The 13,344-nt window shown below is 34.5% G+C and overlaps 1 protein-coding gene across 3 annotated transcripts in view; it reads left to right on the top strand.

The window, feature by feature from the left end:
* Positions 1–13,344, top strand: part of COG3 (component of oligomeric golgi complex 3) — a 71,989-nt gene that overhangs the window by 41,805 nt on the left and 16,840 nt on the right. For all 3 annotated transcript variants that reach the window (XM_074191694.1, XM_074191693.1, XM_074191691.1), the window contains exons 17-20: positions 1,561–1,681; positions 6,260–6,348; positions 6,451–6,585; positions 12,782–12,857. In XM_074191694.1, coding sequence (XP_074047795.1) covers positions 1,561–1,681; positions 6,260–6,348; positions 6,451–6,585; positions 12,782–12,857 — 421 coding nt within the window. The remainder of the gene's footprint in view (positions 1–1,560; positions 1,682–6,259; positions 6,349–6,450; positions 6,586–12,781; positions 12,858–13,344) is intronic.

Raw genomic sequence — 13,344 nt, 5'->3', positions numbered from 1 at the left:
TATTTCTATACATTGGACCACGTTGTAAAATATGCTTTTTAAATTCTATAAGTTTTATCTTAAGAAAAATTACTTTTAAAATGAAGATTTTAAATAAAGATTTAAGTAAAGATTTAAAATAAAGATTTAAAAAGATTTTAAAGACATAAACCCATTATTTCCATTTTTTTTTAGGTTTTTGCAAGGCAAATGGGGTTAAGTGGCTTGCCCAAGGCCACACAGCTAGAGGCCATTTCCATTTCTTAGAACAATATCTGGCATGAGCCAGAAATAATGAACTGATGCTAGGCAGTTGATTGGTTTTCTGTTTACCTGGCATTGCATTAAAAAAAAAAACACCCAGTATCTTAACTTGTTTTAGGCTGAAAATATATGTAGAATGGGGAGAAGATGTGGATAAATTTTTTTGTTGGCATTAAACCCTGAAAAGTTAAAATAATTGATTATAAAGAATAATCAGCTTTTTTCTGTTATGTTTCACTAGGGACTACCTTTCAAATTTCATATTCCTACTTGATTAGCACCAAAAGTATATAGATGCCCTTTACATAAAAAGCAAACTGATATTATGTATTATTGAAGAATCTGGTCTGAGCTTTGAAAGTGAAATTGAATTACAAAACTCCATGAATGGGTAAAGGAAGGGATGCAAGGAACTTCAAGGACAGTATCATGGATGGATAATTCAAAGTGGTAAATACACACAGAGTCTTTAGCATTAAAGTTTTTTTTTTTAATACCTCCTTTGATTCCAAATTCATGCTGGAGGTTGGGGTAGGTAGGGAATATTACATACATACATACATACATACCTACACATATTCATAGATGCATATTTATATATATACATATATACATCCACATATGCATATCTCAGCTGCATCTAAAGTACAAATTTAAAATAAAACTGATGGCTCTCTTTAAACTTGTTGTTTCATGTCTTTTCTGGGCAGAAAAGAAATTATATTGTTTTCACACTTCTTTTCCTGCTCTCCTGGATTAGAAGGATTTAAGCAGTATAGATTTCTTTTTTCTTTGATTTCTCTTCTCTTCCTCTTCTCTTCTCTTCTCTTCTCTTCTCTTCTCTTCTCTTCTCTTCTCTTCTCTTCTCTTCTCTTCTCTTCTCTTCTCTTCTCTTCTCTTCTCTTCCTTTTTCTCTTCCTTTTTCTCTTTCTCTTTTTTTTTTTTTGCAAGTCAATGGGGTTAAGTGACTTGCCCAAAGTCAGGCAGGTAATTATTAAGTGTCTTATGTTGGATTTGAACTCAGGTTCTCCTGATTCCAGGGTTGGTGCTCTATCCAGTGTACCATTTAGCTGCCCCAGTGGTGTAGATTTCAATAAGAGTTTGAGGGCAAGATTTTCTCATAAAATTTTCGATAGAGAAAGAGTTAGGGAGCCATAGAGGTACTACAAAACTACCATATTTAGGCTAAGGGCTCCAAAACTAGATGGGAATAACAATTATTAAAATATATTAACCTTCATTTTACTCACCTATATATGATCTCTTCTTTTGTATTTGTCTAACCTGTTACTATGCATTTTCCACCTTTTGATTTAGACCCAGGTTGATGGACAACTTTTCTTAATTAAGCATCTTTTGATTCTTCGTGAACAAATCGCTCCATTCCACACCGAATTCACCATTAAGGAAATTTCCCTGGACCTTAAGAAAACTAGAGGTACTTCATTGTCCTGGTTGGCATAATTGGGCAGATTTAACCTGTCCAACTATGTCAGCATAGGGTGTAGGTTTATTTTATGTTCATCTGCAATGTTTTCGCATGCTTACTAAACATAATGCTTGCTTGTTCTCATCTGGGCTGCAGATATTCTAATTGCTTCTCATATGCTGGAACAACATCAGACCATTTCTGTTTATCTGATGCCAGCACAACCTATTGAAAAGTTGGGAGGAAACTCTCATTTTATTTTTCTACCAAAGAGATGATCTGACTGATTTTGCTGAATTAGGGAGATGGTGCCGGGTAGTGGATGGAGCACTTATTGAGAAACCTAGAGAGCTAGTTCCTTGTTCTAGATCTGTCACCTTGGGTGAGCCCCGCTGCATTTTCCTCTTCTGTAAATGAGGTATGATTGTAAAGGTCTGGTGAGATTCTGTGTCCAAAATGAGATGGTGTCTTTGAGAGTGCCCTGATGAGTCTGTGCCATTCTGTAGAGCTCACCTCCTATTCAGTAGTCAGCATGGTCAGCTGGGGGAGGATCTATTGATCAGTTGTTGTTGAACAGCACAACTAAGGCATAGTCTATGGGTGTAGACTAAGGGTGGTCCACAGAATTCTTTAAGAATTCATAAGTTTGAAATTTCTTGACTCTATAATATTTTAGTTCAGCTTATTTAAGTTCTTGGAGTAGCAAGTTATTGGAATTCACTGTTAAGTAGTCAAAGAATAAAGCCTGGTTTACAATTTTGTTACAATTTTACCTGTAATCCTCAACAAACTTGTTTTGAGCCCTTGCTACATTCAAGGCAACATGCCAGATACAAATGCATAGAAGACAGAATTGGGATGAGGGAACGGGATGAGAAGAGGGAATGAACATTTATACAGAGCTGACCATATGCTAAAGTTTTACAAAGATTACCTCATTTATTCTTCCCAGAACCCCATGAGATAGATACTGTTATTGTCCCCACTTTACAGCTGAGGAAACTGATGTGACAGGACCCAGTTTTTGTTTGAAGCTGTATTTGAACTTAGGTCTCTGACTCCAGGTCTAGTGCTCCTAGTCAAAGGACTACTTACCTGTCCTTGGGCATAGGTAGAACTGTTAACCTCAGGATGGAAGACCAGTCCTTCTCTGAGATGAGAAGGAAGAAAAAAATATGTAAAGATGCAGAATTCTGAGGTACGGAGAATCTTTTTTGGAAAAAGCCTGAGAGCTCATAATTCAAATGTTATGTGACTAGGAATATCTTCTATAACATCCCTGAGAAGGGGTAATCTTATTTCTGCTTAAAGATAGACAGTATTTGGGGACTTGAAATTTTTTTTTTTTTGCAAGGCAATGAGGAGGTCACAGTTAAGTATTAAGCATCTGAGGCTGGATTTGAACTCAGGTTCTCTTGATTCCTTCCTTGACTTGAAATCTTAAGAGATTTCTCTTCTCAGAAAATTGTGTAGATTTATACATTTCGGGGTGGCTAGGTGGCACAGTGGATAGAGCACTGGCCCTGGAGTCAGGAGTACCTGAGTTCAAATCCGGCCTCAGACACTTAATAATTACCTAGCTGTGTAGCCTTGGGCAAGCCACTTTAACCCTCTTTGCCTTGCAAAAAAAAAAAAAACCTAAAAAAATAGATTTATGCATTTAATAATTCGTTCATTTAATTATAGTGCATTTTCTAGGCTATAGGGCAGATACATAAAGCTAATTTTGATAAAATGCCCATCTTCACCTAAAATCCAGCAGAGAATCCATACATACAAAAGTATGTAATAGTGTTTGACCAGCTATATAGTAATTCCCTAGACTATGAAAGGTCCAAAAGGAAAATTTGGGAAGACAAATTTGGGTTGAGACAACAAGGGAAGTAGATGTTGGAGGATGGGATAAGATGTCAAAAGGTAAAAATTGAAGCTCTGAAGAATCCTTTCTAGATCTGAAGAATTTCTCAAGAGTGAAGGCTTACAAGTGGAGATATATGAACAATATATGGTATCTCTGGTTTAGTTAGAATATAGAACATGTAGAGTATCAAACTCAAGTAGAAATAGATTCCTGCAGACCTTACATTTACTTCAAAAACTACAATTTAACATTATGTTTCATTGTGTTTTTGTTTTGTTAAATATTTCCTTATTACATTTTAATCTAGTTGAGGCCTTCCTAGGTCTGACACCTCTGAGGGAATGGACACTAGTCTTAAAGTTATGTCTTTCTGCCAACTGTAATATAAATTATTCTCCCTTTATATTCATAGTCCGTAACATAGTAGAAACATAGTAATATAGTCCTTAGACAGAGTAGACATTTAAATAAACAATGAAAAAATTAACTTTGGCTGACTTCTCTTGCAAAGGAGAGGTAAGGTCATCTGATGAGAAAAAGAGGGAGGTAGAGGGTAAGGGGTTAAGCCCTGTTATAGGAATTCTATGTAAATTTTTGTTGTCTAACCAACTGTGTGTTATCACAAAATGCTCTGTATTAAAGGTTCTGTAAAACTTCTTTTGTCCATTTCTAAATGGCTTTTTTTGTGATACAATGAGTTTCAAATATCGTAGGTGTTCATCTTCTTTGTATTCAGCATGTCCAGAATGGAACTCTCCTCTAAACACATCCTTTCTCTACATTTCTCCACTTTTCTTAAAATACATCTTTTGATTCACCTAAGTTTGTGGATTTGGAGGCATCCTTTTGCCCTCTCTCACTTATCCATTCACTTGCCAAGCACTTTCTCTCTGACTCTTTTTCTCTGTTTCTCTTTAGCTTTCTCTCTGCTCACATGGTCACCCACTGCTATAATTCAGGCCTTCCTTCCATCATACTCTCTAGAACATTGCAACAACCTTTTAATTAGATTCCTGGTTTCTACTCTTTCTCATCTCCGTGCAGCTGCCAGAGTAATCTTCCTAAAGTATAGCTGTGAGCACATCTTAAAGTATAAGTCTGTCAGTACCAGAAGAACTTCATTGGCTCCCCTTGCTTATAGGATAAAACACAAATCCATTAGCTCCTCATTAAAGCCCTTCTTAATCTGGTTTCCCTCAGCCTTTCCGTTTATTGTGTATTGCCCCCCTACTGCCCTTGATATTCTCTAAAGTCAGCAACACCTGCCACCTCTAGCAGCTTTTCTCCTGCCTCATCTCTGCTATTGTAGTTGGGAACATTCCCTTAACCCCTAGATTGTAAGTGTTGTCTCTCCAACCTCCTGAGTAATTCTTTGGGCTTTATCACCTCACCATCACAGGAGAATAGGACTTCCTTTAGGACAGGAATTGTTCTTTAATTTTGTCTCTGATCCCCAGTGTCTAGAAAAGTGCCTTAAACATATTAGATACTTAATAGTTTATTGGATCTTACTATTACAATTATCCAAATTTCTATCAAATAATCAAGATTGAATGCTGCAATCTAACCATTGATCATCTTTGATAAAAATATTTCTTTTATTAGATATTTTAACAGTACTATTACTGTGAAGGATTTTAATTGATGCAATTGTGAAGTATGGGATTAACATTTGTACTTTCTGATAAATCTTTGGTTCTTTTTAGCCTATAAATTATTGCTATTTGTTTCTGATTCTTTGCATGATGAATTAACAACTGTAATTAAGAGTAAGGTAAAATAAACATTAATATACTCAAATCTTGTCAGAATTTGGCTTGAAGCATATTTTTCACAAAATTTATACATTGAAACCACATGTTAATGTGATTTCGTTGACTATGGAAAGAATTTTTTTAGGTAACAAAGCTATAAAAGAGAAAATTGAACCAAGGTGCTACTTATTAATGTTTTGTTCTTAGTGCTTTCTCCACTAGAAAAATCTCTTTCATTACGAGGAGGGTCACAGACACAGTATTGTGTGCCTGAAAAACCACAGTTGAAAATGTTTGAAATTTTGCTTTTTTTTCAATTGGGCAAAGGTTAACTAAGAAGTCTTTTTCTTCGGTCTCTTTCTGTGCTGCTATTTTATCTTTTAAGCCTCTGACTTCTCATAACTAACTCTTAAAGCTTATTGCATTTGAACATCAATGAGACCTTTAGTGCTTTGAGTAGATTCTAGTTAGACTGGAGGTTAAGGGTTAAATATGTCCTTATGGTGTTTTTCCTCTGGCTGACACACAATTTTATTCTCATCAATTTCAAATGAATAAATTTTTATGCCAGCCAGATTCTGTAGCTGTGAAGCTGGGTAAGTAGTTTTTTTTCTTTATCAGTATTTAGAAACCAATTCACAGATTAATTCCTTGAAACATCATAATATGGCAGCTGAATAGTTTAGGTGACATTAATGAAGTTTTTAAATAAGATATTCAATATTTATCCCATTTTTTAATTTGGAAATTATCAAATTCTCACTTTAAAAATATGCACAGACAATCATTATTCATGTGCACTTAATTTTTATCTCTCAAGTAGAGTTAGTTAAATTGAACTTGGCTTTTTTCCTTTGGTTGGTGTTAAGGAGTAGTATTTGTTGTCCATTGAAATGAAAAAACTTATCTTTCTTTAGAAAATGTACTAGCTATAAATTACATGTTCATAGCTTGGGTAATTTTGTTTCACAGATGCAGCATTTAAAATCCTGAACCCTATGACCGTTCCAAGATTTTTTAGGCTGAATAGCAACAATGCCTTAATAGAGTTCTTGTTGGAGGTGAGGATTTTATTTATTTGAGGGGGGGGAACTACATTCATTTAAATATGTGTGATTTCTAGGCACATAAAAATAGAAGGAAATTGTTGTCTTCTTTTTAAGGGTACTCCTGAGATAAGAGAACACTATCTTGACTCTAAAAAAGATGTAGACCGACATCTGAAGTCAGCTTGTGAGCAGTTTATTCAGCAGCAGACCAAGCTGTTTATAGAGCAGCTGGAGGAATTCATGTCAAAGGTATAATTGTTGCTGCATTTTTGTCATTGAAAAGTAATCTTCAGTCTTCTCTGTATCTCCCTTTATTTAATTATCTTTTTGGGCCATCTTTGGCAAACCATGAACTTTTGAAGTATCCAACCTCTAGATCTCTCAGCATACTATTACTGAAGCATTTTGTCTTGAAGAGTTTGGGATATTTCAGCATTTTAAAGAAAAGCCTACAAATATTAGTTAAGTATACTAATCCGTTTCATAGTTATGTGTGTAATGGTAATGGTTATGGATCCATAATTGGAGTCATTACCTGTTACAGTTGACTATTTTTCATGAGTTGATGGAACTGGGAATGTTTAACCTGAAGAAGAGAAGGTTAGGAGAAAAACAACCAGGAGAATGTTTAACCTGGAGAAAAAGACAGGATAGTTGTCCTCAAGTATTTGAAAGACTGTAATGGGGGAAAAGGATTAGATTTGTTCTGCTTAGAACAAAGGACCAAAACAAGAGCCTTAGATGGAAGTTGCAGAAAGACATTTAAGGTCCATGTAAAGAAAAACTTCTTAATTGTTAAATCTCTTCCAAAGTGGAATGAGTTGCTTCAGGAGATCAGGCATTTCCTGTCACTGGAAAGAGGTCTTCAGATAGAGACTGGTGATCCCCTTGTCAAGAGTGAATTTCTGTGTAATTTGATTTTTTAAGAGTTTTCTACTTATGTAATTCCATGGTAAAATGATTTGAGACTTCAGCTTTTTAACTTAAGGATAGAACTTCTTATAAACTTTAATACGATGATTGTAAGTTCTTTTATACATTGCAGATTCACAAAATTGGATTGGAAAGGATTTCAGAAGTCATCTAGTCTAATCCATGTCTGACTAGGAATTCTTTGTACCACATCTTTGACAAAGTGATGATCCACTTTCTGTTAGAATCTTGTGACTGAGCCAGCTTATCTCATTCTACTTTGGGACATTGCTAGATCCTGTCACTCTTCCTTTCCATTTGGTTTGGATAATTGAGAATTGAAGATTTTATACCAAGTCATAAATATTCTAAATTCTAATAACTGCAGTAATACATTTATAATTTGTATTTAAAATTCACTGTCAGTGAGTGAACTGTCAATCGGTTCACTGTTAGATCATAGCTATTTTGATACTTCTATTCCCAACCATTTGTTTTTTTAAATTAGATTTAAATTTTATGATTTTTGATCACATAAATGTATTTTAAAAATTCTTAAGTATTAATCTAATTAGCATTTATTAAAATAAATATTTATTCATTGTGGGGTTGTCTTAGGGTTCAAATGAAAGAAAATGTGTTAAATAAATATGTTATACATAGAACTTATACTAGTTAATTTGGAGATAATGAAAGAGGTTAGTCATGGTCCTGTTTACAAACAATTTTTAGTCTAATTAAAGAAGCAAGACATTAAAAAATGAAGCAGCTAAAGAGCAGATGCTTCATATAAATAAGCCTGTGGGGGACTGCATGTGACTGGTGCTATATTCACTCCACATTTAGGAAGACATCAATTTTAAAAATCAAGGCATTAATAATTGAAGTATTAGAAGAGTCTATCAGATAAATTGCTGATCTCTGTGCTTTACCCACTTAGTTGATTTCAACAGATACTTAGATTTTTGTGTTAATTTAAGATAATAATAATAATAATAATAATAATAATAATAATAAATGAAGAATTTTAAAATAAATGAAGAATTTCCAGGTTTTTTTAAATTTTTTTTTTGCAAGGCAAATGGGGGTTAAGTGGCTTGCCCAAGGCCACACAGCTAGGTAATTATTAAGTGTCTGAGACCGGATTTGAACCTAGGTACTCCTGACTCCAATGCTGGTGCTTTATCCACTACGCCACCTAGCTGCCCCTGAATTTCCAGTTTTTTGATGATAAAGTGATATCAGAAGCATTTAAAACCGACGTGAACAAAAATACAATTTTTGCTGGAGTTATTTTCATATTGATTCAGCATAGAATAACATTGGACACATTTTTGGTAGTACATCTCATCTACATTAATCCTAACTGGTAGCCTGTGTTACTGATTAGTATTATTTAGTTTTAGCTTCAGATTTAATTTTGGCCTCAGAGAAAAAAGCCTTAGTATATTATGAAATAAGATGAAGCTTATGAAACTTGTATTTGTTGATATTATTGAGATAATCCAAGATTCAAAGATGATGCACTATACAGCATTTAGAAATGAAAATTAATTTAGTTGAGACAGTGGCTTTAACCTAAACTGAATGAAGTTATAAACAATATAGATATTTGGGACTCTCTGGATACTTAAACTTTTGAGAGTAAAATAGAGATTTGTGTAGGGAGTTTTTAATTCGATTCTGTATTGTAACAGCATTACTTCTCCCTAGACCATACTGTGCCTCAGCTGGACCTCAGTGGTGTTTACTTTCCTCAGGGTTATTCTAATCCTTTCTCATCCACTGCCAGTGGAATTATGAAAACATGGAACCAAGGCTTCTCTCAGCATTTGGACTCTTTTTCATTTGATCTTAACCTATGTTCTGCTGCCTTTGCCCCAGGAGATTTTCTCTTAACTCTGTCTCTCCTAACCACTATTACAAATATCATATTCATTGTGTTCCTACTAAGAATATTTAGTCAGTAATATAATTTTTATTAAAAAATATTTTTTGCAATGTGTTTTGCCTATATTGAATTTGGAGGTGTGCATTTAAAAAAAATTGGCTGTTGACCAAAAAGAAAACAAATTTGCTTAATAAAGAATTACACTACACAGCTCACCACTAGGGTTTATGTGACATTTCTGATCCCTTAAGGTGATACTTCTTTGATTTTTTTCCTTTCAAATTTTATTTCTATCTGACAAAGTAATGTACTGCAGAGGAAAATAATGAAAGATCTAAAATCAATTTTTACATTTTCCTGCCATTTAGAGCATTTGTTTCCAGAAGTCAACAAAGCTATCCATTTTTCAAAGAATTTCCCATAAATGTGAAAACCTTTTTTTATTTGCAAAAATGGTAGTTTTGTGTCTCTTCTGACAGAATTGATGTTTTTTAAGAATTGTGTTTTACTTTTGTTATGAATGATTGCAAGAGAAATAGAATTTTGAGTCAGTTTTGGTGAATAAAAGAAGTACCTTTCATACTTAGTGGAGGATGCATTTAAAAATGTCAGTAATACTCAAAATGAGTATCCTCAACATATGTTCTCATCTTGTCACCGTAAGCTCAGGTTGATTTTTCTTTAAGTAGGAATTTGTTAAGTATGAAGCAGCATAGTTTAATGCCCAGAGTATGATTTTGGAAGACTAGAGACTTAGTTTAGAAATCTTTGGTGTCTTTAGCCCTTCATTCTCAGCTGACAGGTAGGCTTTTCATTTCACAGATGGAGAAACTAATTCTTATTATTCAGTATTACATGTTCACCCACTTGGTCAAAGAAGAGAACTTCTGACTTAGCTATTTATCTTTCTTTTATTTAATGAAGACTCTTTTTGGAAAAATAAGAAATAGCAGAGTCTATTTATTATTTTACTTTTCTGGAATTATCCACCACTCTGACTCCTAGGAAGTTTGAGTACTTGGTGGGTAATGCTATAATAGGTATTGTGGTACTTAAATCTCTTGAAAACAGACTTTAAAAATTGTTCAAAATTTGATTGTTGTACAGAAATTTTATTTATTTTTTGTAGTTTGAAATAAGCCATAAGCTAAGATTTGAAAGTTTTTGTCCTAATCAGTGGACTTGTAACCTAGATGTTGTCCTGTATTTCTCACTCTCACCCTCCTCATACCTATTTTTTTTGCCAAAAGCTGTCTTCTCTACCTTCCTAACATCTCTTATATCCTCCCCCTTCTCTATTTTGACAAGACATGATCCTTGTTCAGGCCATCATATCCCCATTACTGAACTGTTGGCAGTTACCTACTGGGTAGGCTCTCTGCCTCAAGTCTTACCCCACTCCAGTCCATCCTGTACTCAGCTATCAAATTTGTATTTTTTTAAAAGCCCAAGTCTAACCATGTCATTTTATCAACTTTTGTTGTGTCCATATTCCCTCTAGTATCAAGCCACTGTTTGACTTTTAAAGCTCAGCATTCTTACTTTTCTGGCGTTGGGCCTTGCTTCCTTCTAACTAGTCTTCAGCCCAATGACACTAATCTCTTTATTGTTCCTGGAGCAGAGCACTTCTATCTGTTGTCTCTGGGCATTATTTTCACTGATTGCCTCCATATCTGGAAATTTTTTTCCTCTTCATCCCTACCTCCTGGTATCCAGGGCTTCCTTCAAGGCTCAGCTAAAGTCTCACCTTTTTCCAAGAAGTCTTTCCCTGTCTTCCTTATCTTAGTGCCTTCCTTCTCAGATTCCTCTGTGTGCTTTTTTTTAAAATTTAGTTATTTGCATGTTGTCTCCTCATTAAACTCAAAAGAGTTTACAAGAACTATTTTTTGGGGGGCAGCTAGGTGGCGTAGTGGATGAAACACCATCCTTGGAGTCAGGAGTACCTGGATTCAAATCCGGCCTCAGACACTTAATAATTACCTAGCTGTGTGGCCTTAGGCAAGCTACTTAACCCCATTTGCCTTGCAAAAACCAAAAAAAAACCCAACTATTTTTTGGCTCTCTTGTGTCTCCTGTGCTTGATGCAATGCCTGGCTTACCATAGGTTCTTAATTAGATGGTTGTTGACTTGATATTGACTTACAGGACAATCTCAATAACTTAGATCTACTGTAGGCATGACAGCCAGTGAATTAGTGAAGTGTTTGAATTGAATAAATTAGGAAAAAAAACAAAGTCTGCCACTAAGTTTAGATAGTTTAGATAGTTTCCTCTCAGAGCTGCTTAATTGATAGAATAATCTTGTATTGAATAACATTCTTTTCACTCAAACCATTAGCATAGCCAGTCTTTAATGAGTTATTTTCAGTTATACCTAATAGTCTCTGAAATTTTATTTATTTGCTTAGCATGCTTTTTTCTTTTTTCTTTTTTCTTTAGTTTTTTTTTAACAAGGCAGTGGGGTTAAGTGGCCACACAGCTAGGTAATTATTAAGTGTCTGAGGCCGGATTTGAACTCAGGTACTCCCGACTCCAGGGCCAGTGCTCTATCCACTGCGCCACCTAGCTGCCCCTAGCTTTTTTTCCTAAGTGAATTTCACCATGTTCCATATGACAGATTCTGAATGAATACAATATGAATTGATGACATTTTTTTTATAAAAATATTTTCCTAGTAAAAATTCTTGTTAAAATCATTTGAGCTATAAATGCAGTCTTCCCTCAGGGAAGTTATAATCAAATAGAAGAAGCAGCTGATAGGTAAAAACTACAAATGAAGACCCATCTATTTCCACAACTGTTCCTTTAGAATTGATATTTATAAGCTTTTTAGTTGACACTTTGGATCATGGCAGTGATTCTCAGGCATATGGCAGTTCAGATAAAGCTTTATTTTTGCCAGTTTTCTGAAGTTTATATGTAATTTGTTGTTAAGGATAATGCTTCCTCAGTAGCTAAACATATTTTCTTTGCTTACTTTTTCTGTGCCATTAAAGAAAAGTTTTGCTTGTCAGCATATATTGGTTTACCCTGATAAAAGTTTTCACACATGTTCTTGCTTATCTAATTTATACCTCTGGCTGGGCCTAATCAGAGATCCTTTTTGTTGGACTGCTTAAGTGTCTCGTGGCTTCCAGGGGAAATTGCTTCCATGTGCAGGAAGAAAAATATAACCTGGAAGCCTTCAAAGCATCTTCACTGCTTTCTTGCTTCTTGGGGTGAAGCTTTCCTAATGACAGTGGATAATGACAGCTTGACAGAACATGCTGGCTCTCCTCTTTACTTAAGTTTGTTGCCCTTTTTATGACTCTTTTTGATTGCATTTAGTCTTTTACTCAGTTTATGAGAGTAATACCATTTCAGATAAATTCCTTCAAGACTTTGGCATTCTGATGATTAAAATAACACCTTCTAATGACTTACTAAAAAACTTCTTCCCCCAAAAAATCACAAAAGAAGTTTTGTTAAGGATTTATTAGCTCTAAAGGAATAGAAAAGGAGATATTTTTTTAGAACTGCATATTTGCTTCTTGTTATATTTTAATGGTGTTGTCTTGTGTTATCTATCCTTTGAGTACAATATTGGTTTAATTGGTTGTCAGTGAAATAAAACTTGCTTCTTTTTTTTGTCTCCTTCACTAGGTTTCAGCATTAAAAACAATGGCCAATCAGGGAGGTCCCAAGTACACTCTTTCTCAGCAGCCCTGGGCACAACCAGGTATTTAGATTTTACTCTTGGATTTTCTTTTGAGTCTGTGGATTAATTTGCATTTATATAGCAGTACTTATTCTATGCATGTAGTTTTCCTGCCTTCTTCTAAGATACTACTATGTGAAATAATTCCGTTTCCTCCATTGCAGGTTATTTGAGAAAAGTTCTTTAATTTCAACAAACTTCCCAAAGAATAAGGAATGAAAATTTTCCTCTAAAATATAAAATAAAAATGAAAAGTAGTTTGAGCAAAAAACTTTTTTGTTATACTCTGTTGGACAGGATGATTCTAATTCATTTAACTATTGTATCTAAAAACCATCAATTTACATAACCCATTGGGATTTTTAATAAAAACAATTACATTCTTTTTTTTTTTAAGGTTTTTGCAAGGCAAATGGGGTTAAGTGGCTTGCCCAAGGCCACACAGCTAGGTAATTATTAAGTGTCTGAGACTGGATTTGAACCTTGGTACTTCTGACTCCAGGGCCGA

Source organism: Macrotis lagotis, chromosome 6 (genome assembly GCF_037893015.1).
Source record: "Macrotis lagotis isolate mMagLag1 chromosome 6, bilby.v1.9.chrom.fasta, whole genome shotgun sequence".
Taxonomy (NCBI): domain Eukaryota; kingdom Metazoa; phylum Chordata; class Mammalia; order Peramelemorphia; family Peramelidae; genus Macrotis; species Macrotis lagotis.
Note: the sequence above shows the minus strand (reverse complement) of the source record. Positions and strands in the feature narration are given on the sequence as shown.